The sequence below is a fragment of the Labrus mixtus genome, chromosome 1 (genome assembly GCF_963584025.1).
Source record: "Labrus mixtus chromosome 1, fLabMix1.1, whole genome shotgun sequence".
NCBI lineage: Eukaryota > Metazoa > Chordata > Actinopteri > Labriformes > Labridae > Labrus > Labrus mixtus.
In genome coordinates, this window is record NC_083612.1 from 18,802,202 (window position 1) to 18,825,449 (window position 23,248).

General features: G+C 37.4%; 4 protein-coding genes across 11 annotated transcripts in view; all 4 read right to left on the bottom strand.

The window, feature by feature from the left end:
- The window catches only part of LOC132973396 (large ribosomal subunit protein P2-like), a 133,272-nt gene extending 123,792 nt beyond the window's left edge, over positions 1-9,480 (bottom strand). The window contains exons 1-5 of the mRNA XM_061036843.1: positions 9,358-9,480; positions 8,429-8,552; positions 8,293-8,341; positions 7,914-8,009; positions 7,435-7,543 (exon numbers count right to left, since the gene is read on the bottom strand). Coding sequence (XP_060892826.1) covers positions 7,470-7,543; positions 7,914-8,009; positions 8,293-8,341; positions 8,429-8,551 — 342 coding nt within the window. The 5' untranslated portion in view covers position 8,552; positions 9,358-9,480 and the 3' untranslated portion in view covers positions 7,435-7,469. The remainder of the gene's footprint in view (positions 1-7,434; positions 7,544-7,913; positions 8,010-8,292; positions 8,342-8,428; positions 8,553-9,357) is intronic.
- LOC132973383 (ferritin, heavy subunit) lies at positions 234-5,225 on the bottom strand. Its single transcript, XM_061036818.1, has 5 exons — positions 4,930-5,225; positions 3,870-3,975; positions 1,978-2,124; positions 1,638-1,763; positions 234-652 (listed from the first exon to the last, which is right to left on the bottom strand). The coding sequence occupies exons 2-5, from the start codon at positions 3,969-3,971 to the stop codon at positions 494-496; spliced, it is 534 nt and encodes a 177-aa protein (XP_060892801.1). The 5' UTR covers positions 3,972-3,975; positions 4,930-5,225; the 3' UTR covers positions 234-493.
- Positions 9,481-12,157: 2,677 nt separating the features above from the next.
- Positions 12,158-19,240, bottom strand: lin7c (lin-7 homolog C (C. elegans)). Its single transcript, XM_061036656.1, has 5 exons — positions 19,041-19,240; positions 17,665-17,783; positions 17,459-17,530; positions 17,101-17,310; positions 12,158-15,861 (listed from the first exon to the last, which is right to left on the bottom strand). Exons 1-5 carry the CDS (start codon positions 19,075-19,077, stop codon positions 15,694-15,696), a joined length of 606 nt encoding a protein of 201 aa, XP_060892639.1. The 5' UTR covers positions 19,078-19,240; the 3' UTR covers positions 12,158-15,693.
- Positions 19,241-21,656: 2,416 nt separating this feature from the next.
- The window catches only part of bdnf (brain-derived neurotrophic factor), a 30,953-nt gene continuing 29,361 nt past the window's right edge, over positions 21,657-23,248 (bottom strand). For all 8 annotated transcript variants that reach the window (XM_061036760.1, XM_061036796.1, XM_061036765.1 and 5 more), the window contains one exon: positions 21,657-23,239. In XM_061036760.1, the coding sequence (XP_060892743.1) occupies positions 22,409-23,239 (831 nt within the window). In that variant the 3' untranslated portion in view covers positions 21,657-22,408. The remainder of the gene's footprint in view (positions 23,240-23,248) is intronic.

A 23,248-nucleotide genomic window follows, 5' to 3' on the forward strand; every position in this document is an offset into this window, starting at 1 on the left:
GTCTTCATGAACGTTTAGGTTAGAAATACCAATACTTCTCCATTTGCCCTTTGTTCATCATTGACACGAGTGTAATTTCACAGAAGATCGTCAGCTGCAGTCTACTTCTGTTTTCAATGGTAGTGGAAGTGAAACAGATCATCTGTGTTATAATTAACCAGGTTTTCTCCACTGAAGTATTGTGGTTTCCACATTTGACACGCTCGGAAACATTAGAAAATAAGAGCAGAAAATCAGAATCCAGAGGGTTTGTTTTATTGGTTTGATAAACATCTCCTGGCAAAAAAAACCCCACCACAAATATAGTGATGACAAAGGTATGGCTAAAAGCAGAGGGAAAGAGATCTTTGAACTTTAATATGGAATACGAGTAATATAAGAGGTTTCAATGACAAGCTTCTATCATGCAGATGGCTTTAGATTTGTAAACAGGTGAAAGCGAGATACAAATATACATATTAAGAAAGCTTGTGGAAATGTGCTGTGGAGGGATTTAGCTGCTTTCTTTGCCTAAGGTGTGTTTGTCAAACAGGTACTCTGCCAAGCCGTTCTGTGGAGCTCCCATACGGCGCAGGTTGGTCACCCAGTCTGCCAGCTCTTTGATGGACTTCACCTGCTCGTCCAGGTAGTGCGTCTCGATGAAATCACACAACTAAAAGAAAAAAGGGAAGGAAATTAAATCAGAGCTAAATAAAACTTAAAGACAAACACTTTGATTATCTATCTATTTAGTATGTTTACATCTGGGAGTCCTGTTTTGCAACCTAATGTTTAGTTCAATATAGCTCTGGAGTAAATAAAAAATTAACTGAGTCTTAATTTTTTGAGACATCAAAATGGGACACAACAATATTTAACAGATGTTTCACATCTGGTGAAAAATAAAAAAGGAGACCTGCAGGCTGAATATAAATACAACTCTACCTATACGATACAATTATGTAAGAAAAACAGTGCCAAATATATATTTTGATAAAAACTACAGCACTCTAAACAGGCTTCCCTGTTTAGAGTGCTCAATCAATGACTCATTGATTCACTATTCATGGCTTGGCGCAGATGAAAAAGGGTAATGTTAACAATAGTTCATTGTAAAGAACAAGAAGATGACAGTGGGATAATGTCACACAAAAAAAGAAGTTAAGATAGTGTGATAAGAGGTGAAAATGATACATAGATGCAGTGAATAAATATATTAATACTGTACTTAGACTTTTGAGAAGCGTTTTGGATTCTTCAGTTAGAAAGCACAAGTGATTCATCATTCATTATATTATGATACGATTGTCTTGCAATATATAAATTATCAGAGTATCATTATTGTGGGCCACGTATTGTGTATTGTATGTCACTCTGCGATTCCCATCCCTCGTATCTAACCACCGATGTTCTGTTGGGTACAGGTGTATAAAAAAATGTGTACATCTCAGAGCTTGTGCTCAGATCTGAATATTTTGTATCATTTAACATAGTATGCACAAAGTCACTGGATCATTACCCTGAGTTCTTTTGTTCTTATTTAAAGTCTTGATTAAAACTTTCATCTAGGAGAATATGGGCTTGGTGTTCTCTCAAAGGATGTGATACTGACGTAAACTGTGTTTAAAGGTGCTTAACTGGGCAACCATCATACTCACATGTGGGTCATTATGATCAGAGCAGAGCTTGTGCAAGTCCAGCAGTGACTGGTTCACACTCTTCTCCAGCTGCAGGGCACATTCCAGGGCCTCGATTCCACTGCCCCACTCGTCCCTCTCTGGCTTCTGTGTGACAAAGTAAGCCAGGATGTGTTTAACATTTGACTCGAACGTTGTGTTTGAGAGTCAAGATAAGCAGCACAGTTACGCCCACGGTATCATTGTGTCACTTAGCTACCCTCCCAGCATGGGCCACACGATAGCACAAATTGAGACACTGCGCGCAAAAATGCAAAGACACACAAAAAAACTATTTATCAGATCCAATAGCAGCACATACCCTGACATCCTGTAGGAAGATCCTGCCCCCCCTCTGGTTCTGTAGTTTCATCAACTTCTCAGCATGCTCACGCTCCTCATGTGACTGATCACGAAAGAACTTGGCAAAGTTGGGTAATGCCTGGTCATCCCGGTCAAAGTAGTAGGCCTGTGAGGGGAAAAGAAAAGTTTGTTTTTCAACTTTTTCTGAAGTCGTCATTTCCTTCTGGGGAGTAACTCGTCCTGGAATAGGCAAATAAATCACATCCAGAAGTATCTAGCCAAGATTATATCAAATAGAACTTGATTAATCCTGAACAAACTCTTGTACCAGGCTGCCCAAACATTACAGCACAAACAAAGAACACCATAAAAAAGAGCCTCAAATGTATTTAAATACCAAAAAACAACAACATAAAGTTAAGTCCTTAACTTACATTAAGTAACAGAGAAAGTTAAATATGGCATTATTGGCAGTTCAGACACATTAGACAAATCTTAAAGTGGCCACTCATACAATTTAGTATAATAATAATAATCATTGCTAACAAAAAAATTAGCTGCTTTTATTAATCAGAACTAACAAGAACAGAACTTTCCAAAACAAATCAACTAATCCAAACTTCTGTTTCTCTTTGATCCTACCTGGCTAACCTTTCTAAAAATGAAAGGAAGTGGAGAGAATGTTTAAGAATTACATATTTATAAAATCCCTTTTCTTTTTTTTTTTTTTCTTTTTTTTTTACACAGCTGTCTTGGAACGATTGATGAGAGCTTTGCCCGGAGTTGAAACACGGTTTTAAGGTCAGGCAACAAACTCTGTACATACCACAATCTCAAACAGAACTTCAACCTTTGTTTTATGACTTCACCGAAGTACATTCATCAGAGCTAAGATCACACTTTTTTGCATGTTTCACAAGTTAATGTTTAATATAAATGGCTGATCACTGTGATTTTATCAAAATAGGACTGACTCCATGTTCCAAACTACTAGCTTTGTAAAAAAGTACTTAGTTACATTTTTAGAAAATCTGTACTTTACTTGGTATTTAATATTTTTGCTACTTCTAAATTGACTTCTCTACATGTTATCTGAAAGAAAGATAATTTCACTACATCAATACACCTCGACACTCGTAACTTTCTACCTGAATGTAATCGTTGGTCTCTAATCATCGGCGTTGATTATCTGGACTCTGCATGTCCACATGAGAGCAAACGAGAGTGGTGCGCGTTCTCTTATCAAAACAAGTCCCAGCATATCCAGCCATATCTTCATTAAAAGGTGACACATTGGCTGGCCTCATCTCTCACAGATGCCGGTTAAAGAGCAGAATGGGATGCTGCCACACCGGAAACCTCTAACTAATGAACGGCAACACATGACGCTTTATCTCCAAAAAGAGAGAGGAGGGAGTAAGAGGAAACCGATGGGAAGTGGAAGAAAAGTTTTGCCATTGTTATGAGGAAGTGTTGTAATATTGTTGAGAATATCTGGCTTGTGTCTTTGTTACTATACTTAAGTACATTTTAACACCAGCTACTTTTAATACTTAAGTACATTTAGAATCGGCTACTTTAAGACTTTAACTCAAGTCATTTTCTTTAAGGTGACTTTAACTTTTAGTTACTTTCGAGTGAGGTATCTTTACTTTTACTCCAGTATGGTTTTCAGGTCCTTTTTTCCAACTACCCACATTGTTTTTCATCCATCTGCTGTATGTTGGCACTGAGGATAAACACCTCTAAAGCCTCTACAACACTGCAGTTATATAACCACAACCGAGCAAAGCGAAAAGGCAAATCAAAATTACTTCTCTGTAATAACTGATATCAGCATGTTTCTCTAATACCAACATGTCCTGCCTGCATTATCTTCCACTTCATGCTATTCAGGGATTTTTCACTCACCATAGACAGGTAGACGTAAGAGGCATACAGCTCCAGGTTGATCTGCCTGTTGATTGCAGCCTCGCAGTCCTGGTGGAAGTTCTGTCTCACCTGGGAACTCATGGTTCTGAAAGCAGCAAGGAAAAGTCTTACAAGACACACAAACACATCGTTTTTTTGTGTGTGTGTTAGTGTGTGTGTATTAGTGTGTGTGTGTGTGTGAGAGAGAGATAAGGGAAAGGCTGATATGAGTCCGGACAGTACATGCTATGATAAAATGAATCATGGTCAGGCAAATAAACAAATTTCACTTTTTCTGGTATTTCTTAAAACACCTCTATAAAAAGTAAGGCTTACTCGGATTGAAATTGTTTTAACATACTAAAACATTTCCTAAATGGTGTCTTTAACTTTACAGTTAAAACGACGTATGTTATGTCCTTCTTCATAATGATAATTCATTTCACTTTTGAAAAAGAAAAGACTAGGTAAGTATTATGTATTTTCTCGTTTAAATATTTTATCAAACAACAGATCAGCTTTCAGATACAACTATGTTCTTGACAAAAAATGGCAAATATTACTGGACATTACCTGTAGCTTTTAAGTACATTTCGACATGAATACAATATTAACATATAATAAATATTGCATGCAGTTCACTGAACTGCATGCAATATTTATGCCAATTCTTGAGACCTTACACAACAGCAGCGTAATGAGAACGACCTGATTACTACCTACGAGTCAGTGGGTTTGGCACCACAAACAAACATAGTTACATAAGAAAAACACTGGAAATAACAAGGAAATAAAGCTAGAAAATCATAAAATTAACAGTAGGTTCATTTTTATCAGCTCGAATGTGTTAGACTTACTAGTATCTTGTGTTTATTTCGCATGTTTTACAGGCCTGTGACTGAATAAGCTGCGCAGAGGATCAGGCGCAAACTGCGTCAAGGCCATATTTGAAGGGATGAGATAAACAATAAGCAGTAAAGCTTTCCTTACTGACAATTATATGCCCGACTAATACAAATGAACAAACAGGAAAACACGAATCTTACATTTGTATCCTTACCTGATTTTACTCTCGGGTCTTCTGGTAAGGCGGAAGATCTGGTGTAAGTGTGGTTAGATAGCAAAACAAACAGCTAGCTTGTTAGCTAAAAAAAAAGTGTTGAAGAAATCTAAGCGAGCTTCAGTTTTTTTAGATTATGAAAATTACGTTTGATGTTAAAGGCGGTGTTCTGGCTGATTTGATGGATTATTCCCGTCCTGGTGTGTAAGAAGACAGTCGAAAGGTTGCCGTTCAAGCACTGTTGAAGCAGGTAACCTTCACTGTCCGCTAACGATAGGTGCGCACTGCGGGTAACGGGCTGGACCGCGACAGATAAGCAAATGGTGTAGACCGTGACGTCACTACCCGGAAGAGGGAGTGACATGCTGCTCCCATGTATTTATATTGAGGTGTTTTGAAGCAATGGTGGAAAGTTACCAAGTATAATGAACTCAGTTGTATATTTTCCTCTATCTTTAATGCTTTATGTACAATTACTTGGTAGCCTCCAACCAGATTTAACCAGTTTAAGATAGTGTTTATTTATCTGATTGAGATATTTTTTAAGTTAAATTATCTCACCTAATATGAATAATATATTACTACATTCGGCAAAGACAGCGGATAAAGTTGGTGCCCAATAACAAGCTACAATATTAATCTATTGTAAAGGCATCAGTAAATATTCCTAATATATAAAGTACTTAAACTTAAATGGATGTTTCAGAACATCGACTTCTTTTACTTTCGATACTTAAGAATGTTGTGTTTTAATGACTGGGGTTTCCCCCATTGTTTGTGTCTTGAGAAAACAGTACTCAATGAAGGAAAAGTTTTCAATGAATGTGAATAATGACAAGTAATGCTCTGGAGTTGTGTAAAATCAAATGAATAACATGAAGTTATTCGCAGCATAGCTAGAATTCAAATCTCCAGCAATAAGTACCCTAAACCATGGTTGTGAAAGGGTAAACTTTGGCCATGCTTTCAAAGGGTATTTAGAGTTAGGAGACTTAAGGCTTGACCATGGGATCAGGTCTATTTCCAAGCTGATAATCAGAAGTTTATACCAGGACATCACATCTACTACAGCACAGTCATATCTTATACACACAAAGAACGATAAACTTACAAAGAGCTATCATCTGCTGGCTCAGCTCGGAGCACATGACATGATTCAGTTCTGTGGTATTACGGACAAAATCAGGAGAAGTTTAATATTGAGAAACAGCGTGTAACTTAATGACTCATCAGGACATGACTCAGCTTAGTAAGACACACTGTATTAGACAATCTTAAAAGGCAATTGTTAAACGTTCATCAGTCTTTGACAGGGATAAATTAGAAACCAAGCAAAAATGGCTACTCTTTGTTTGCTAGTTTGGGAATACCTATTTATATACACTTCTGTAAATTATGTGTATTTACAAAAGCATTTAAAATGAAAAGATTTTTCTTGCTATCAAGACACTAGAGTGGTTCCCTGCCTCAACGATCTATTTCATTCAGGAACATATACTGTAGGCCTTGTTGGGTTTACGGCCTGCTTAGTGTATGAAACAGGTTCAAGTGCTGCCCAAAGAAACAAATATCAAAAAACATTCAATTTTGAACAAGCAGCGTTTCTCATTTTCTTAGTATAAACAGGTTCTTCTAGTCCACTGCATGAAACCTGTTTTTAGTCGTTTTGAAGCTATTTTAATTTATTAGACATAAGGAAACTTAGGTGAGCTGATGTGAATTAACATATCTGATCTTTTGAATTGCTGATTTTAACAAGACTATGTGAATTTTAATCATCAAAATCTCCTGTAGTCAAATCATTTTGATATTTGCTGTGCAATGCCCCATTATGCCTGCTCAGATACCTGATTGTACTTTATAGCTACGTTGGTTTTTTGGTCTTCACATCTACATTCAGTTTCATACACCTGAGACTTTGATACACTTTGAACAAGAAAAGTTTTTTTTTGTTGCAGACTAGGCCTATTATTGAAGTAAATATTCATCACGTTACTAACAGTGAAACAACCAAACTCAAGAAATCAGGTGTTCATCAGTTGAAGAAATATGCTTCTGGGAGGTACTTAGATAGCTACATCAAATTCTTAGTCCATGGTGTGGACTAATCTATTTTCCATGAATGATTCAAAATGTTTTAAAGAACAGACACCATATGTGCTCGTGCTACAAGAAAATTGGACAGCGCCATCTGCTGATCACTGGGCTCCATCACATGCTCCAGTCTCTAATCTAGTAACTTGTATCTGACTTACAGCACAATACTGTATTCAAAATATTTAGAATAATGACTTAACAGTGTCATCCCAGAAACGCCGTGTCAATTTTGTTTTTGTATTTTTGCACAATTATGTTACTGATTTTCAGACTGTTGCACATTAAAAATCTTGGTACAAGTGGCTGCCTTTTCACCAGCCAGCTCACATTCAAACCCTTTACTACTTTCTGAATACCAATAACATTCAGATCAAAGCTAAAAAAAAAACTAAAAAAACACTGACTTATTTTTTTTATAAATTTTATTTATCCTGTGGAAAAGTTTAATCGAACAGGCCGAATCCCATGTCGTCATCAGACGCCTCAGATTCTTCCTTCTCTTCCTTTTTCTCCTCAGCTGCAAAACAACATAACATATTTTATCTCTGTAAAATCAACATCACATTCAACATGTAGCTATGCCTGTCACTAAAGTCATTCATGCATTTATCTTTATACACATTTGTCAGAATTTGTTTTAAACACAGGATGCAGTGCTTAAAATTGCCCCAACATTCTCCACAATCAATTTATTAATAGTGATTCACGACCAATGTAAAAATTGAGAAATAGGAGAAACTGTCAAAATAGTTGTAAATAACTTTTAAATTTCTAACATGATATCATGAGAAACTAAAACAGAATTTAATCAGATCAACATACATGGGGAAAGCATGTGCCAAATGTCACTGATGCTGACAAATTAAGTGCTAAACTGCAATGCTCACCTGCAGCAGGGGCTGCGGCTCCACCTGAGCCAGCAGCTGCAGAGCTGGCAACAGCCACTGCACCACCTGCAGGCATGCTGGCCAGCTTGCCGTAACCTGAGGAGACATGAGTTGGCAGAGGAAAAGCTCAATAACGTTGACACTCCAAATCCAGGAACGAGAGGTCAGAAATGTAATCTAGTATTAAAAAGATCTTTGGTTGAATAGTTATAAACTTCAAAATCTCAGTTATATTAATTTTTTGATTTAGCAACATGAAATTAAGACTTAATGTTTCTGTCTGCTTTCATTCAAATGATTTAGAAGTTTTTCAAATATGCACCCATTGGATTACTTTTGACTAGTTACCTACTGAGAAATGATTCATTGGCAGACTTACCTGTGGCAATTACATCATCCACGTTCTTTCCACTGAGCTCTGTGATGACCTGATGAAAGAAATCAAATCTGTTAACAAGAGTTCACTGCTGGTAGAACAACTGCAGCCCCAACTCCAAGAAAACCATCTTATGTACCTTGTCAAGACGTGTATCATCAGCCTCAATGCCAACACTTTCAAGGATCTTCTTGATGTCCTTGGCCTCAGGGTTCTGAGTCCCAGCAAGGGAAGCGAGCAGGTAAGCAGCAACGTAACGCATTCTGCAAAAAAAAAAAAAAGCAATATTCAGAAGGATTAGAATTTCAAACAGTGTGAATTGATAAATCACCAAACAGATAACATACTAGCAGATGTTGTTAGTCCTCCCTTCATTAACATTCTGTGGTTTATAAGTCTAAATCTGGCATAATGTTCAATTAAAGGTATAAACACATCTCCAATCTTAAACAGCAAACCAACAAGAGATTTTATTATTCTGTGAAACTTTTGAATATCCATTGATTTGAGGCACATGAAGACGTCTAAGAAAGATATGTAGAAGTCGTTTAAAGTGTCCTTAAAATGTTTTTTTTTTTTAATGGCAAAGCCTTGGCAGGTAACTATAACCACACAATGCTAACAAAATGTACATTTTAAATTAAATTGTTGGGGACTTCCAGGTAACTTGAGAGCAAATGCATGAGAGTTTTTTCTCTTCTAAATAACGTTGTGGAGGATTGATGAACACAAAATCTGACCATCTATATTCTGAGTTAAAAGAAACCGCTACAAAATATTTTTAAGAGGGTGTTGTAAATTGGAATAATGATTTAATAGGTGAAAAATGAGTTAAATGTGTTACATTTTACACCCATGTGGCGGCGTGCTCTGCGGACCCGCTAACATTATCACTAGCTAACTTCGCCGCTAGCGTCATCCCGCTGTGTAAAAAGAACAAATATCGACAAATGCCGCACCTCAAGTTCTTTTTTTTTGACTTGTGGTTCGAACTTACATATTCTTTGTTAGTAATTGTCTATATTCCTGCGACTAATTGACATATTAAGTTATATATCAAACACTTACTTGCTGGACAGGCGAACGCGTGTTCACTACAACGTTAGCACGGACAGAAAGGAAGGAGAGTCCCCGGATGTAGGCGGAAGAAACCTCGCTTCTTCTTCGTCAGACATTTAGACCGAAAGAGAGTAAAGTGCCGCCTGCTGGACCGGAGTGAGAATGAAAGTAGTTTACAAGAATCCTCCATTCAAAGAATGACACTTGAGAATAACATTTCTATAGTAGAGTCCGAAAATTGCATAGATCTATTTATAAATATTTTGTAATCTCAACCAGAAATTAAATTTAGATAATGGTGACGTTTTCAGTGAGAGGTTTTGAAAATTCAAATATCTTATGGATATCTCATTTTATATCTTAGTTACAGGCATTTGGCATGAAAACTTCCACAACCCTTAAGGCATGATTTATTTAAAAAAAAAAAGAAAGTTATTTAACATGTAAAAAACTGAAACAAAGAATTTTTATATTTGATTTATATTTCATCCCTTAAAAACAACATCATACATTTTTATTTTGTCCTCTTAATATTCCACTTTTTGTGTGAAAAGGTTCCTTCCTGCGCAGAGTGGCGCCTTCAGTTTGTGTTGTGTTTCTTGTTTCTACCTAAAAGGTTCAATAAAACAAGTTTCCCATTTACTGTTGTCATTTGATATTCTGCTTTAGATTCCCACTTGAAATATTATCTTATTTAGCTGTTAAATTATTTATTGTTTTAGTGGGATTTTTGTTCTTTGGCTTCCATGTGTTCCTGAAATGGTTTTCTCCAATTAGGGCGGGGCCAAGAGAAGCATAAAAGTAGACTGAGCCAGAGTCTCAGGGGAAACATTGTTGTTTGTGGCAGGTTGCTGTGCTGTGGTTTTCTTATTAATCTACCCGGGACTGTTGTTTTTGCTCTTTAGCGCGTTTTTGGTTAATAAATCCACCACTTTATTTTTGCAACAATTTTCGCCTCCTGAGCAATTCTTCTGCAGGAACATCTTTTTACCACCAGTGCCGAACAGCCACACCTTAAATACATGTAGACTTACAACCTGTAATGCCACATTTTGATTGTGCCATATCCATTAATTGCCACTTGTTTAAATAAAAAGAAAATAAACCACATTATTCCAAGATATATCCCATCATTGTTAAATAGTTTATGATTTAAATTAAATTTTGAAGCCTGAAAACTTCTCATTCATCCTCGTCAGGCTGATAAAGTCTGCATTTAGCCTTTTTTCACGTCATATATTTAAGAGATTTAGTCCAGATCATTTTGGTCTTTACAGATTTTGCTGTAGCAATGTCTATGTGCAGAGGAAATGCTCTCAACCCTGTATGTTTTTTCTTCAAATATCTGCTGGTATAGTTTTCTTTAGGTCTCATCTCTCAGAACAAACTATGTGTTGTTTCGCCATACATGAATCAGTTTCCTCTTTCTCGTCGGCTCCTTCTGTTGTTTTGGCTCCAGATCCAGTTTGGCCTCCTGCTTCGTCCTCTGGCCCTGCTGCTGCTGCTCAGCTTGTTCCTGGGTGTGATTGATTTCGGTTGCCAGCAAAGACGCAGCGAACCATCCTCACACAACACTCTGCTGTGGATCGGGTCCACAGGATGAGAAACCAGCAGCTGTGCTCCGGTCTCAAGCTGTAGTGTGAACAACCGGCTCTAATGAATCGCTGTCACGTGCACGGCTAGGTTCCAGGCAAGTAGCCACTGAATTACCTCTGAGCTCCTCTCAGACACCTATAGTATGAATGGATGCTTAAACATAACTATATCCAGAAAAAACTTTAAAAACACTAAGAAAGGGGCAGCAGACAATTCAGGGGGAATAAGTAGATCACAATTTTACTTCTCATGAAGAATGTCTGCTCTCAAAATGTCACAAAATAAAATAAATAGCCTTGATTTAAAAAAAATTCCAAGATTCAAAAATGTTGTAATCATTAAAGACATATGTTGCTTTATTAGATGTGCCCATCAATGCAGGCATGACTGAAGGGAAAACTTCAGTCAAATACTTTCTATTGCAATAATTATTGAAACAGAGCCTGATTAATGTTCTTAATGACATCCATGCTTTTTGTGTACTGATTATTTAAAACACCGCCTGTAAAAACAAAGATTAAAGATGTGGATTTATTTGGGAACAATATATAAGTGTTCAAAATCTTGTGTGCTGGATTTCTTCAGAGTACAAAAACTGCACGTAAAGAGAAAGATGGAGAGGCTTATAAAACAGGGATTATATTCTCCATAGTTCCTGATAATTCTAATGAGGAAAACCTTATTGGTTTGATACATTGTTATTCACCACTTAATCTTGGATTTGGAAAGTGTTTGTGGAGTATTTTCTGTATTTTACCTCATGGCATGACTAGTTCTGTGAAGTAGTTTCTTGCTTTACATACATTTGATGCAACACGGTGAAAGAGGAGCAGTGCGGTAGAAAGGGAAAACAGCTGCAGCAGTGAAATGTCAGACTTTGTCAGATTTGTTGGAAAATGAAACATCTCAACTAGTTTAAGAAGTCATGTTGATAATCTGCCCTTTTTCTCTGACAGTATTTTTTTACATTTATTACATCAAACAGGATCATACTGTGTTGTTTAATCTGAGTTTAACGCTACATTTTTTACACGACATCTTCCATACATTCTGTCATATCCGTTATTTGAAGCATCATGCAGCCTGTGTGCAGCATAAACGTTTGAAATAAAATATCTCAACAAAGAGATGCGATCAAAAGTGTTATCTCCGTTGTTTCCAGGGTTATTGAGTCACATTGTGCGTAAAAGGAGTTCAAGGAGACCTTTAAGACTTGTTAATGTAAGCACTGTTTATTAAGCCTCCAAGCTAAGTATCCATATGTTCTACATCACAACAGTTTACATTCCACATCAATGTAACATAGTTAATTAGGTAAGAAACCAGAGAACACAAAATAACACAACACGCTCTAAAGGTAATAGTTCTAAACAAGCACTGGCTAAAACATTTTCAAAACATTATCAAAGATTTCACAAATGTTGCAAGTTTGGTCTTAGTTTGGAAAAGAAAGAATCAGTTGAGCCCTCAGAAGAGAAGTTCTGATCCAGGAGGGTCTCTCTCTCTCTCTCTCTCTCTCTCTCTCTCTCTCCCCCCCTCTCTATAGAGATCTCCTTCTGCACCTGCGCTGCTCTTCAGAGAGGCTTTTCTGATATGGCCTTGGTACACAGTCAAAATGGAAGTACCAATCATTCCTGGTATTTGTTTTAGGAAAATCACTTATAAAAATTGAGAAAAATATCAAAAGAAAAGTATTATAAAAAATACTCTATTGACCATCCCAATATATAGACAAGGAAAACGAGTAGAAAGTTGAAGGGTACTTCACAGAGTTTCCAAACTAAGTCAGACAATGGTCGGTGACATTCAGTGGAGAGCGTGACTGTGCATTATCAATACCAAGTCTCATTACATTTTCCTGATTCATGATGCGTGTTCATAAGCAGTGAATCTAGCTAGCTAACGCCGGATCAAACAATCAAGTGACAAACTATATATTATTTTAAGACATTTCAGCTTTTATGTACATCCCTACTCTTGTGCTAAATGCTTGTTCCCAAAACAAAAAGCGCCTATGTAATGGTCTATTGCTAACCACACTGTCACAGAAACCATCTCTTCTACATGCATCCTGACAATCATCTATCCAATAGAAAAGCTTAGATCAAGACATTTCACTGCAAATACCTGACTGTGATCAGTTCAAAGAATGTCCCAATAATAAAACATTGTAAAAGCAACTCCCATGTGTTTCAGTCGAGCGGTTGAGTAAGTCACGTTACATTAGCCGCGTCCACACGGCCTTTAAAGTGGCCGTGTTCAGTAACATTCTGCAGAAAATTGACTGCTGTTTTGTACCATTCTAAGACTCATTCAAAGTTTTGAAATTGCTTGCATAGATAATCAATTTGCATTAGGTTTTGGTGTATTTTGTATGTTTTATACTTTGTCCCTAAATCAAGCCTTCTTAAGAAGTGTTAAGATACAAGATAAGGGGCTTATGTACTCATTGTGTTTGATCTTTTTTCCTCACATTACTTTTAATAATTTAAGTAAAAGTGTCATCCATTCAAAGCAATTTCAGTTCAGCTTGATAGTTACCCTGATGACTAAGGAAACAGCTGACTGGTAATAATGGACGCATGCAGAGATTGTAACAGACAAATGTAAGAGATCTCAGAGTGCCAGATCAAAAAGAGAGACTTATCATTCACTGCAAAGTGTTTCTGCGACTTGATCCAGCTTCTGTCTAATGTGTATATCACACAGATTCAACACAGCTACCTCAATCATTACTGCCCCTCTATCTCAATAATATGGCTTAGTCAGGTAGAGCCTAGTTTACATTATGATATATAACATGACGCTGCATCTAGATGTGGTAAGAAAGTTCTAAATATATTAGTGAAGTGATTATTCTGTTGTCTCCCCTTGAAAGATAAGAGCGAGACATCTTTTCATACAGTACTCCCTTTTTGTTTAGTATTGAATAATAAAATATTTTCACTGGTTATCTTGTTTGATTGATATGTTGCATGCAGGCGTGTGTTGTTGTTTTAAAAGCATTTACATCCACAACATTCGAGGATTTCAACACTTTGTGTTGCATTTCAAAAAGTGAGAGGAAGTCTACAAAAACAGGCTCTTGTGAGTTATCGACACATTACCTGCACGAGCCTGCTAAAGAAAGAATCAGAACGACTTGACTGATTGGCAGTATTCAGTAATAAGATGTTCACCATTGTTATTCCTTTTACACGATGTGCAGTTTGTATTTAAATATAGAGTAGATTGGTGCCACTAAACTGATGGTTTCAGAGAAAGAATTTTAGTGATAATGAAGAAAAATACAAAAATGTCTCAGTATGGAAATAAATATGTGCTGACTGTACAGAAAACAATTAAACCTATTGCTGTAGTACATTTTTTTTTTTAAATGTATCTATTGTAATATTGTTTGTCATGAGTATAAGCATCATCTAAGGACATTCTCTAAACCTGTTATTCTGCTTGTTCTGAACGATTTATAGAGATCAAATGACTAATGTGCCGATGCAGCAGATTGACACCATAATCTTCTAAACTCTTTAAAAACTTGATGTTTATGAGGTAACCATGTACAGTGTCTGTGATCTCAATCATGTGAAAACAATGAAAGCTCATATTAAGATGACTGCTTTCAGATTGCTTGATACACAAATGTCTGATTTCTCCTCATTTTTCCACTTCCACAGGATGACACAAACAGTGTTAACAAGCCGTTTCAACTTCAGATCAAAGACACATTTCTAGTCGACTGACTTCTAGTCAGTACTGCAGCTGGCAAAATAAAGAGGAAGTATACGTTCCTGATGTATGTCAAGATAAATTCATCAAAAGCTGAAAACGTCCCGTGTTATGTTGACAGCATGATTTATGCTTGTGAGTGTTAATTACTTTGATAAAAGTAAAACTGCAAGTCTCTGTGATGGCAGGCGTTCAGCTCAAAAGTTGCTGAGACCCCATTACGTCACTTACAGTACCCGCTGAGCTTTTTATCGTGTGGTTTGACTTTAGAGAACTAAAAGAGGAAGCCCAGAGAGAATCTTGAAGATAATCTAGCACGGTTGTTTCTCCGTTTCCTGCCACTTCTTTCCTGCATTATCAAACATATAACTATCTTTTCTGACTGATCCAAACTGTCATCCACTCCTCAAAGTTCCTCATTAAGAGCTGCCTGTAGAGTGGTAATCAAATCAATATGCATAATTAAAGGGTTTTAAGAGTAGTTTATGTGTATAAATATCTAATCAAATAATATTTGAAAATAACAAAAGTATGAAGTTTATCTTGCCATAAAAAACATTTAATTACCAGCAATCGACTTTGAACCATTAAAAAGAAATAAATGAGAGGTGAAAACAGTACATGAGATAAACGGGTCTGCCCTGAGGCACTTAGTAGTGGCTGTGCTGAAACAATTTAAATCACTGCCTTTCCAGTCGAAGGAATTGTGTAGTTGGTCTCAAAAGCATTCAAAGTTGCATTCAAACTGTCACTTGAAAAATAATGCACACATGTGAGCGACCACCTACGTTGACAATCATGATCATTTTAGTGTTGGTCTAGAGTTGTAGTGTCAAGTCTAACATAAACTTTTAATGCTACAGAGAGGGGTAGAAGCACAATGAACAGCATGTGGGAGAAGGAACAATGGGCATGTTTGTTATGGTTTTGTTCAGGAAGGGAGATAAGAAAGGGACCAGAACAAACAGCCAAAAGGCTAGGAAGAGGAGAGACATGGGAGCTGGGTATCATCACAGAAAAATCCTACTGGGGATAGTTGTTCTGTTGCCGGCGCTTTGCCGACCTCATTTTCTCAAAGCGTGACTCCATTTCCTCTAGGACTTTTGGGGTGTACCTTACAACCAGCTTCACCGTGCCCTGAGCGGCTTTGAGGAGTTCCACTGCTTTCTCGTGGTGCTCACCTTCCACACTCTGAATAACACAGAAATAAACAACATTTTTACAACATAGAGGCACAACAACTGTCGTTAAGGCTACCGTTTTTACAGTCGTATAATCCTAAAAAGCAATATACTATTGGCATTGTTAAGCACCAAATCAACGAGGTGTGAGGTCACTGGAACAAACAACGCACTCAGTATGTTTATTGGTTTGGTCCAACTTACTATATAAAAGTTTGTAATTTGGAATCTTTTACAAGAGAAAAAATACGAGCAACAAAGTCAATAGGTTGATTGTTTACGCCCGATGCTGGAGGCGCAACAAGGATCATTCACAAAGGCTGAATGACGGAACTATTGTGGAAGAAAACTTAGAGCCGGCCTTTGAATGTCTGTTTACCAACATACTGAAGGTCCATGTTTCTCAACAATACAAATTATTGCATACGAGCTATTTAAAGCTGGATGGGTACATTTTCTTCCTTAGATTGGCTTCAGAGCCAATTTTCAGAAGCCATGTTGTCAGTAGTCCTCTTCTCCATTACCTTTTTTGTTGCACAGCAACATTTATTTGACACAGGAGACCTTGTCCCGGCAGCAGAGGCCGGGCTCTCGAGTAGACGGAGCTCCCCCAAACCTTCAGCGAGGTGATCTGGCACTACTACCACGACGTCACTGACACTGACATTCGTGCACGGCCTGCTCCGACCGCCACCTCAGCGGCCAGGAGGTGTGGACAACAGGAATGCGAGGAATACAAAGGAGAAATCCTTCCTGCATCTTATCCCATCTCTCCCTATCCCATTTTTCTGAACAATGAGTATGGTCTTTTACCTGCTCTTTTGTAAAGTGCTTTGAGATAACACTTGAATGAATTAGGGCTATACAAATAATGATTGATTGATTGACACAGTTCTTACTGCCACAAATAAGCTCCAAAGTGAAACAGAAAAATACATACTGTGTCTGTACAATCTGTTGAGGCAAATGTCTGATATGTTTTATTTTATATTTTGGGCTATAAAAAAAGAATTAACTTAAGAAAAAAGGTCCAATTTGAGAAGTTTAGATTGTTTTTCTGTCCAAATTGCTTCAGAGTTTATTTAATTTCCAGGAAGATGCTATTCAAAATCACCAGCTTTGCTTTGTTCTTATTTTACATGGAATTGAATAAAGCTGTCTGAGAAATGTTTTCATGTGATCAGACTGATGTGTTTTATGCGACTGCATCCCAACATCTTCGAGTAATAGTCTGTAAAATTGAACGTACCACCCCATTGACAGAGAGGAGCTGGTCGCCTCTCTTCAGGCCTCCATGTCGGTCAGCGATGCCTCCTGGGATGATCCGTGAGATATAAATGGGTGAGTTCTGCTCCTTTCCACCCATTATATTGAAACCCAGGCCTTCTTCCGTCTTAGGCAGTTCCACGACACGAGGATGTGAATGTCCCTCACTGGCTGCAAAAGCTGCCACAGTTGCCTACAAATAAACAGTTCTTTAACCTTTGCATATATTGTATTTATACTCTAAGCAAGCAATATGTAAAGGTTTAACTCAAAACAACAAAGGGTCTTGAAGATACAAATGGTCTGAAAATAAAAATAGATAGCAATTAAATTGGGTATACCTTAGCTGTGGCGTTGGCCCTGACCTCAGGACTGCTGTTGATGTCCACAGTTTCATACACATGTTCATAAACCTGAGGAGACATGGTTGGACAGTATTTGGTCACATTCCTTTAATAATTGAATACAAGCAATCAAACCAAACTCTGTTTTTCTGTCCTCTCGCACAGCGAAGTGCCCAAATAGTGACAGAGACAAAAAGTCTAACCTCTCTGACAGCATTACAGAATTCACTCTGTAAGACTCTTTGCAGCGCCTGTAGCTTCTGGGGTGGCACTTCCCCCGTCCTCTGGAGCTTATCAAGCAGTTCAACAGCACGGTTAATATCTGTCAACATGAAAACAAACACAAACATAATCATCAAGACTTTTATTGATATCCACATTGATATGAAGACATTGCCAGCCTGAAGGCAGTGCTCAATCTGCACCAAAACATAACTGAGCATCTATAGAGCTTCAGACATTAAACAAAAGGTGTTCCCACTGGAATAAATTATAAATGTATAAACTAATTATTGTTTGGTCCATTTCCTCTGAACAAACATGTGAATTTGTTTGAAATTTGATTTTTCGTGACTTGCAGTAGATTTATTCTGATCATAATTTTTTATTTTTTCCCTGGTTGGAGAAAATAAATAAAACACCCATGACACTTCATGAGTCAATAAGGTAAGATCAACTACATCAGGCTTCAGAGAAAGATTTACTGCACCTATCCTAAACTGAGATGTTAATACAAACATGTCATTGGATTAAATGATTGAATGTGAATATATAACCAACATGGGAAATTATATCGTCAATCTTTAAAAGAATGTGCACAGGTACAGGACAGTACAGGTACATTGGAATTCTTGTGCGTTTCTCCCTGAGTTAGTTTCTACAAAAAAGTTAAAATTATATAAAATAGAAAAGCATTATAAGAAAAAAAGAAAGAGTACAAAAAAGTAAAAATAAACAAGTTGTATTAACAGCTAAGTAAATTAAAATAAACTGTACAGAAGTTATACACTGTATTAAAGCAATAATAATAAATCTCTTTGCTGCTGTAACATATTAAACCATAATCAGCAACTTAAAGTTAAATACGGTAAATAGGTTGTTTTACTTATTACTTCAGGTGTTCTGCAGGTAAATATCACATCATTAATATAATGTTAATGTTATAATATATAATTATAATGTTATTTACACACATAGCAGCAGCTGAGATTGAAATAAAGTCTATAATATAATGTCTTAGATGATAAAGATCATGAAACTGGTGTGTGTTGTATGAAGCCTCAATGTTGAAGAAGAATCTTTAAAAAAACAGCTAAGTGTTTTAACTATTAATTATCTTGTGAAGCAGTAAAACTATCTGCAATTCTGCCGGTTCAAATGAGACAAACAAAAAACAACAGCCAATACGATTATCTGTTCACAAGACTCAACATAAAACAACATTAACAAGAAAGAAGATGAACTTAAATCTAACCATCTGGCTAACGCTAGCTAACGCTAGCTAACATAGCTTTAATGTCTTCTCCCGGTATCACAACAAATATTTCTAAGCTAACGTAAGCTAGTCAACTATGGTTACCTCTTTCCAATCGCACAGGTTCTCCAAGCGACGCCATTCTTCAAATAACTTTTTTGCTGAGTGTCAGATAGAAATTGCTAGATGTGGGAAAACTAAATTTGGTAATCCTTGCTAGCTTTACGTGTGCTTAACCGAGACGATAATTCAGATTAGCAAAGTTAGCCGGCTAGGCTAGCTGCCAGTGTCATGTGGCGTTCACGTACTCCTCGTAAAGTGGTAAATCAAGGAACTCGACAGATTATTTTCCCCGTAGTTTATTTTGTATGCTTGTATTCCTGAGAGTCTCTCCACTCACTATAATTGAATAATTTATATCAGTATTCGTTTTAACACAATTCCTCAACCAATGCTGTATTTCAAAGTTGTCGAGGAATCATAAATTATCTCTATTTCTACATCTGACTTTATATATAACACAGTTCCATACATTATCTAGTTGTCGACATATTCAGTCTGGGGTTGTTGACAATATTCCGGTAAGAAATGTGTTTATGACAAACTAAGTGTCTGATTTCATATTACATGCAATGCAGACGATCTCCACTCGTCATGGAGGACAGTGTGAAAAAAGATTCATTTTAATTTTAGGTTTATTTTGGTAAATATGTTCACAAGGAACATAATAGGCCATACTGTCGCTCCAGTAAACAGTAAGGAAAAGTACCCATTTCCATCCTATATCAATATTAAACGATCACTCAGTTAATTAAATCTACTATCATCACTGATAGATATTTAATTTAATAGTAGTTAGCCTGTGCGTGGATGTTTACATCTCCAGGGATTGTTACATAATGTTTGGTTGATGGGTGACAGGGGACCTGCCAGAAACTTCCTTTACTGACACCTGGGAGAAGCGGCTCCTTTGCTGCCCTCTGCTGGTGACTCTGCAGAATACAAGTCTACAGAAACTGCTGCTGCACTGCTCTCTGTGTGGGCTGAACATTTCAAGCATGAATCACTCCTGACCACACCCCAGCTGGTGATGACACACAGTGCTTTGACAACTGATGAAAAACACCTGCTGTGACATCACCAATGGGGCGTGACTAGACGCAAAAAAATGCTTTTACGTGGGACCCATATTTAGGGGGAAAATAGTTATTTTTAAAGATTATTTTCTTATGCAATAAGGTAGTTGTTTCCCTAATTTTCCCCTCTTGCTTTTGTCTTTAAGCTTCAGCCAAAGCTCTGGGTCAAAGTAAAAATACATCTTACTGTAATGTATTAACCAACATGCATGTTTTATGACCTAAAAAGGCAATATGGGCTACATCCTGGCTCAAAGACTATACTTATATTTCATAATCACTTTGTTCATTAATGACTGCATTTGGAGGATGGTAGTTTAGTATTACTTAAGCATTCTTGAACAAAAGAAGCCTGAGGCTTCTACTCATGATGAATCAAGCAGCTCAACATATCTTGTCTAGGATACACTGCAAGAAGGTATGATTTAGCAGGTGCTCAGTCACATACATCCAATTTGAACAAGTCATTCCAAATCTATCTGAAGGGGGATTGTTGTTCATTCTTAGTGAGGTTGTAAATAAATGTCAGGAAGCCTTTTTATTGTTAATTCATGACAAGGTTCATTTGAGACTACTGCTTGCTTCTCATCTTTCTCAGAAGTGGTGCAGAGGCCCGTATAAGAATTTTAACTTTCAGCATCTTCATCAGAGGATCTGAGAGAAACAGTGTAAACCTTTCATCTGCACATGAGAAAAACATTTCCCTTTTCAGTATTTTTTTTTTTCAAATTAAAAAAAATACATCATTTGGTCTTCTTCAAAAGGTCACACTTACCTTCAGTAGGCTGAAGAAGAAGAATTTGTCGGTTGGCATCCCTTGTAACGCAAACATGCAACTCATTTGGAGCTGTTGGTGAAGATTTTGATCAGCTTTTTAAAAAAAATTATACATGTATTCTGTGAGAAATTGAAAATTTTGAACACTCTTCTTTTTCCACAACCCCAAACCAAAGCATAGACTTGTTGTGCAAGGGGTAGCAATGGCTTTACCATTAGATCAATGTACAGCTGCATGAACTCTGCAACGATCGTTCCTCTTTTGAAGATTTAAAGGTGGGACTTCAATGCACTAATAACAAAATGTTGAGTGTATGTTTTTAGTGTACACACATGGGTGGATGAATCCATCACTGAAAGACTCAGGCATGCTTCATGTAGCTGCAGCCGTAGCCTACTTTTGCTGGTCTACACTTGTGTGAGTGTGTAGGCGCTTCTCTTGTGGTGTTGAGTTTCTGTTGTTGTGAAATATTACATGTGAAGCTGAAGTAACAGTTCAATAAATATCTGCACACCCGTGTATAAACACTGCACTTTCAACAGACACACTGTGTGCTTGTGTTGCAGTGATTATAGGTTGGTGAGGGGCAGAAAGTGTGTAATTAACATATTTTCCTCTTCAGGATAAGACCAAGAGCTGGAAAATATCCATAAAATACCTGTCATTACATGATTTGAATTGGGTTTTTATATGGAGCATTTGTTTGTGCGAATCTTGTGTGGGTTTGTGTGTGTTGTCTTTCGTCTATCCTATTTACCTGTCTGCAAAATAACGTTTTTGCTGCCTGGAAATACACTGTTGAAACTTTACCGACATTGATTTTGTTTTTCAGTTGCCTATAGTCATTTTTATTTCTTCAAATATTTCAGTTTAATATTGCAAACAACTTCACAACATACAAAATGAATAATATTAACCAAGAAACATGTCAATGAATAGATTTTATATATATATATATATATATTTTTTTTATATATCTTGTCCTCTGGTGGGGATAAAAAAATAAACAGCAAAGCTTTGACAACAGCACCTTGACATAGTATGTAATTCCAACATTACCTTGAGAAGTTTAGAACAGTAAACAGATAAATTACTTGAGAGGAAGATTGTTTTTCTGCTGAATATGTAAACGGAATGTTTTTAGGTCAGCATTGAATCCTTTTTTGTAAGTGGAGAATTTCTTGATTCACAATTGAAGCAGCATGCAAGCTTTTGAAGATGGAACTGTCCTCTCTCATTCCTTGCCTGTGTGTTTCCCTTCATTTTCTAATTCTTGGCAACATAAACAAATCACAATGTCTTGAGGAATGTGATATAGTAATTTAAACTGGGCGCAAATGACTGATCAGATTTTTTTTAATTGTTTACAAGGTCATGAATATGTTCAATAAATAGACTGTAGTATCACTTTTACTGTATAAACTTCATCTTTTTTTACATGCAGTCCATAAAATTTTCATTTGACGGAATAATTTACCCTGTTATGTATATATACAAATAGATATTTTCTCTTTATTCTCTTTTTTAAACTCTTCAATAAAATCTATACATTTTATACACTATCTCCCTCTTTTAATGGTCAATGTGCATACACATGAAGTGTCTATCCTTATAAACCGCCAGCCAATCTTCTTTTTGCTATCCATGGTAAGCGCTCGCACGTAGGACTGGGTTGTCCTGCATTGGGAATTATAATGCCGCTTGTCTATTCCTCTGCAGCCCTCCTTTGTGTACCCCATGGGGTTGCATTTGGTCTCATAAAAGTATTGCTTCAGTTGGCCATTGGGGACAGGGACTTTTTCCATGACGGTAACTGTCTGCCCAGACATGTCTATTGCCGTCTTTTTATCCACAGCTGTCACCCACTGGCTAATACTGTCACACACACTGAGCTCTCCGCGCCGGGAAGGATCTGAGTGTCGCCGTACCCTCATGGACATATTAGCGGCATCCAGATAGTTTTTGTATTCCTCCAGGAGAAAGAGCAACGGCGGCTCCAAAGGCACTTGGTTGCTGATCATCACCCTCGAGTCGTACAGGTCGACATCCTTGGGGTCTGCCGTGACCAAAGAGGACGGGCCCCCACCTCCCTGGCTCTTATCGGCCCCCTGTCCCAGCTGCGCCGCCTCCCCCTCCACTTCCAGCAGCTCCTCTATCACTTGCTCAAATGTGTCTGTGAGCGAGGGCAGCTCCTTGCGCTGGCCCGGCCCACCGCCACTCTGAGGAGTCCCGTGGCCTCGTATGGCCGTCGCAGCGGCGCCCAAGTAGCCTTCTGTCCGATGGCCCCGCATGCCCATCGCGTCTCTCAGGGGCGCAGCTCTCATGCAACTGAAGTATGAAATAACCATAGTAAGGAACAGGATGGTCATCACTCTTCTAACCTGGTGGAACTGTAAAGA

Excerpts from the sequence above, each read along its gene's own strand:
- lin7c (XM_061036656.1), bottom strand. The coding sequence starts at position 19,077 with ATGGCGTCGCTTGGAGAACCTGTGCGATTGGAAAGAG. Across the intron at positions 17,784-19,040 it reads ACCTGTGCGATTGGAAAGAG|ATATTAACCGTGCTGTTGAA; the intron begins GTAACCATAGTT and ends TCATGTTGACAG. Across the intron at positions 17,531-17,664 it reads TCTGTAATGCTGTCAGAGAG|GTTTATGAACATGTGTATGA; the intron begins GTTAGACTTTTT and ends ATGTCTCCTCAG.
- LOC132973383 (XM_061036818.1), bottom strand. The coding sequence starts at position 3,971 with ATGAGTTCCCAGGTGAGACAGAACTTCCACCAGGACTGCGAGGCTGCA. Across the intron at positions 1,764-1,977 it reads TCTTCCTACAGGATGTCAGG|AAGCCAGAGAGGGACGAGTG; the intron begins GTATGTGCTGCT and ends TTTGTCACACAG. Across the intron at positions 653-1,637 it reads CTGATCATAATGACCCACAT|TTGTGTGATTTCATCGAGAC; the intron begins GTGAGTATGATG and ends TTTTTCTTTTAG.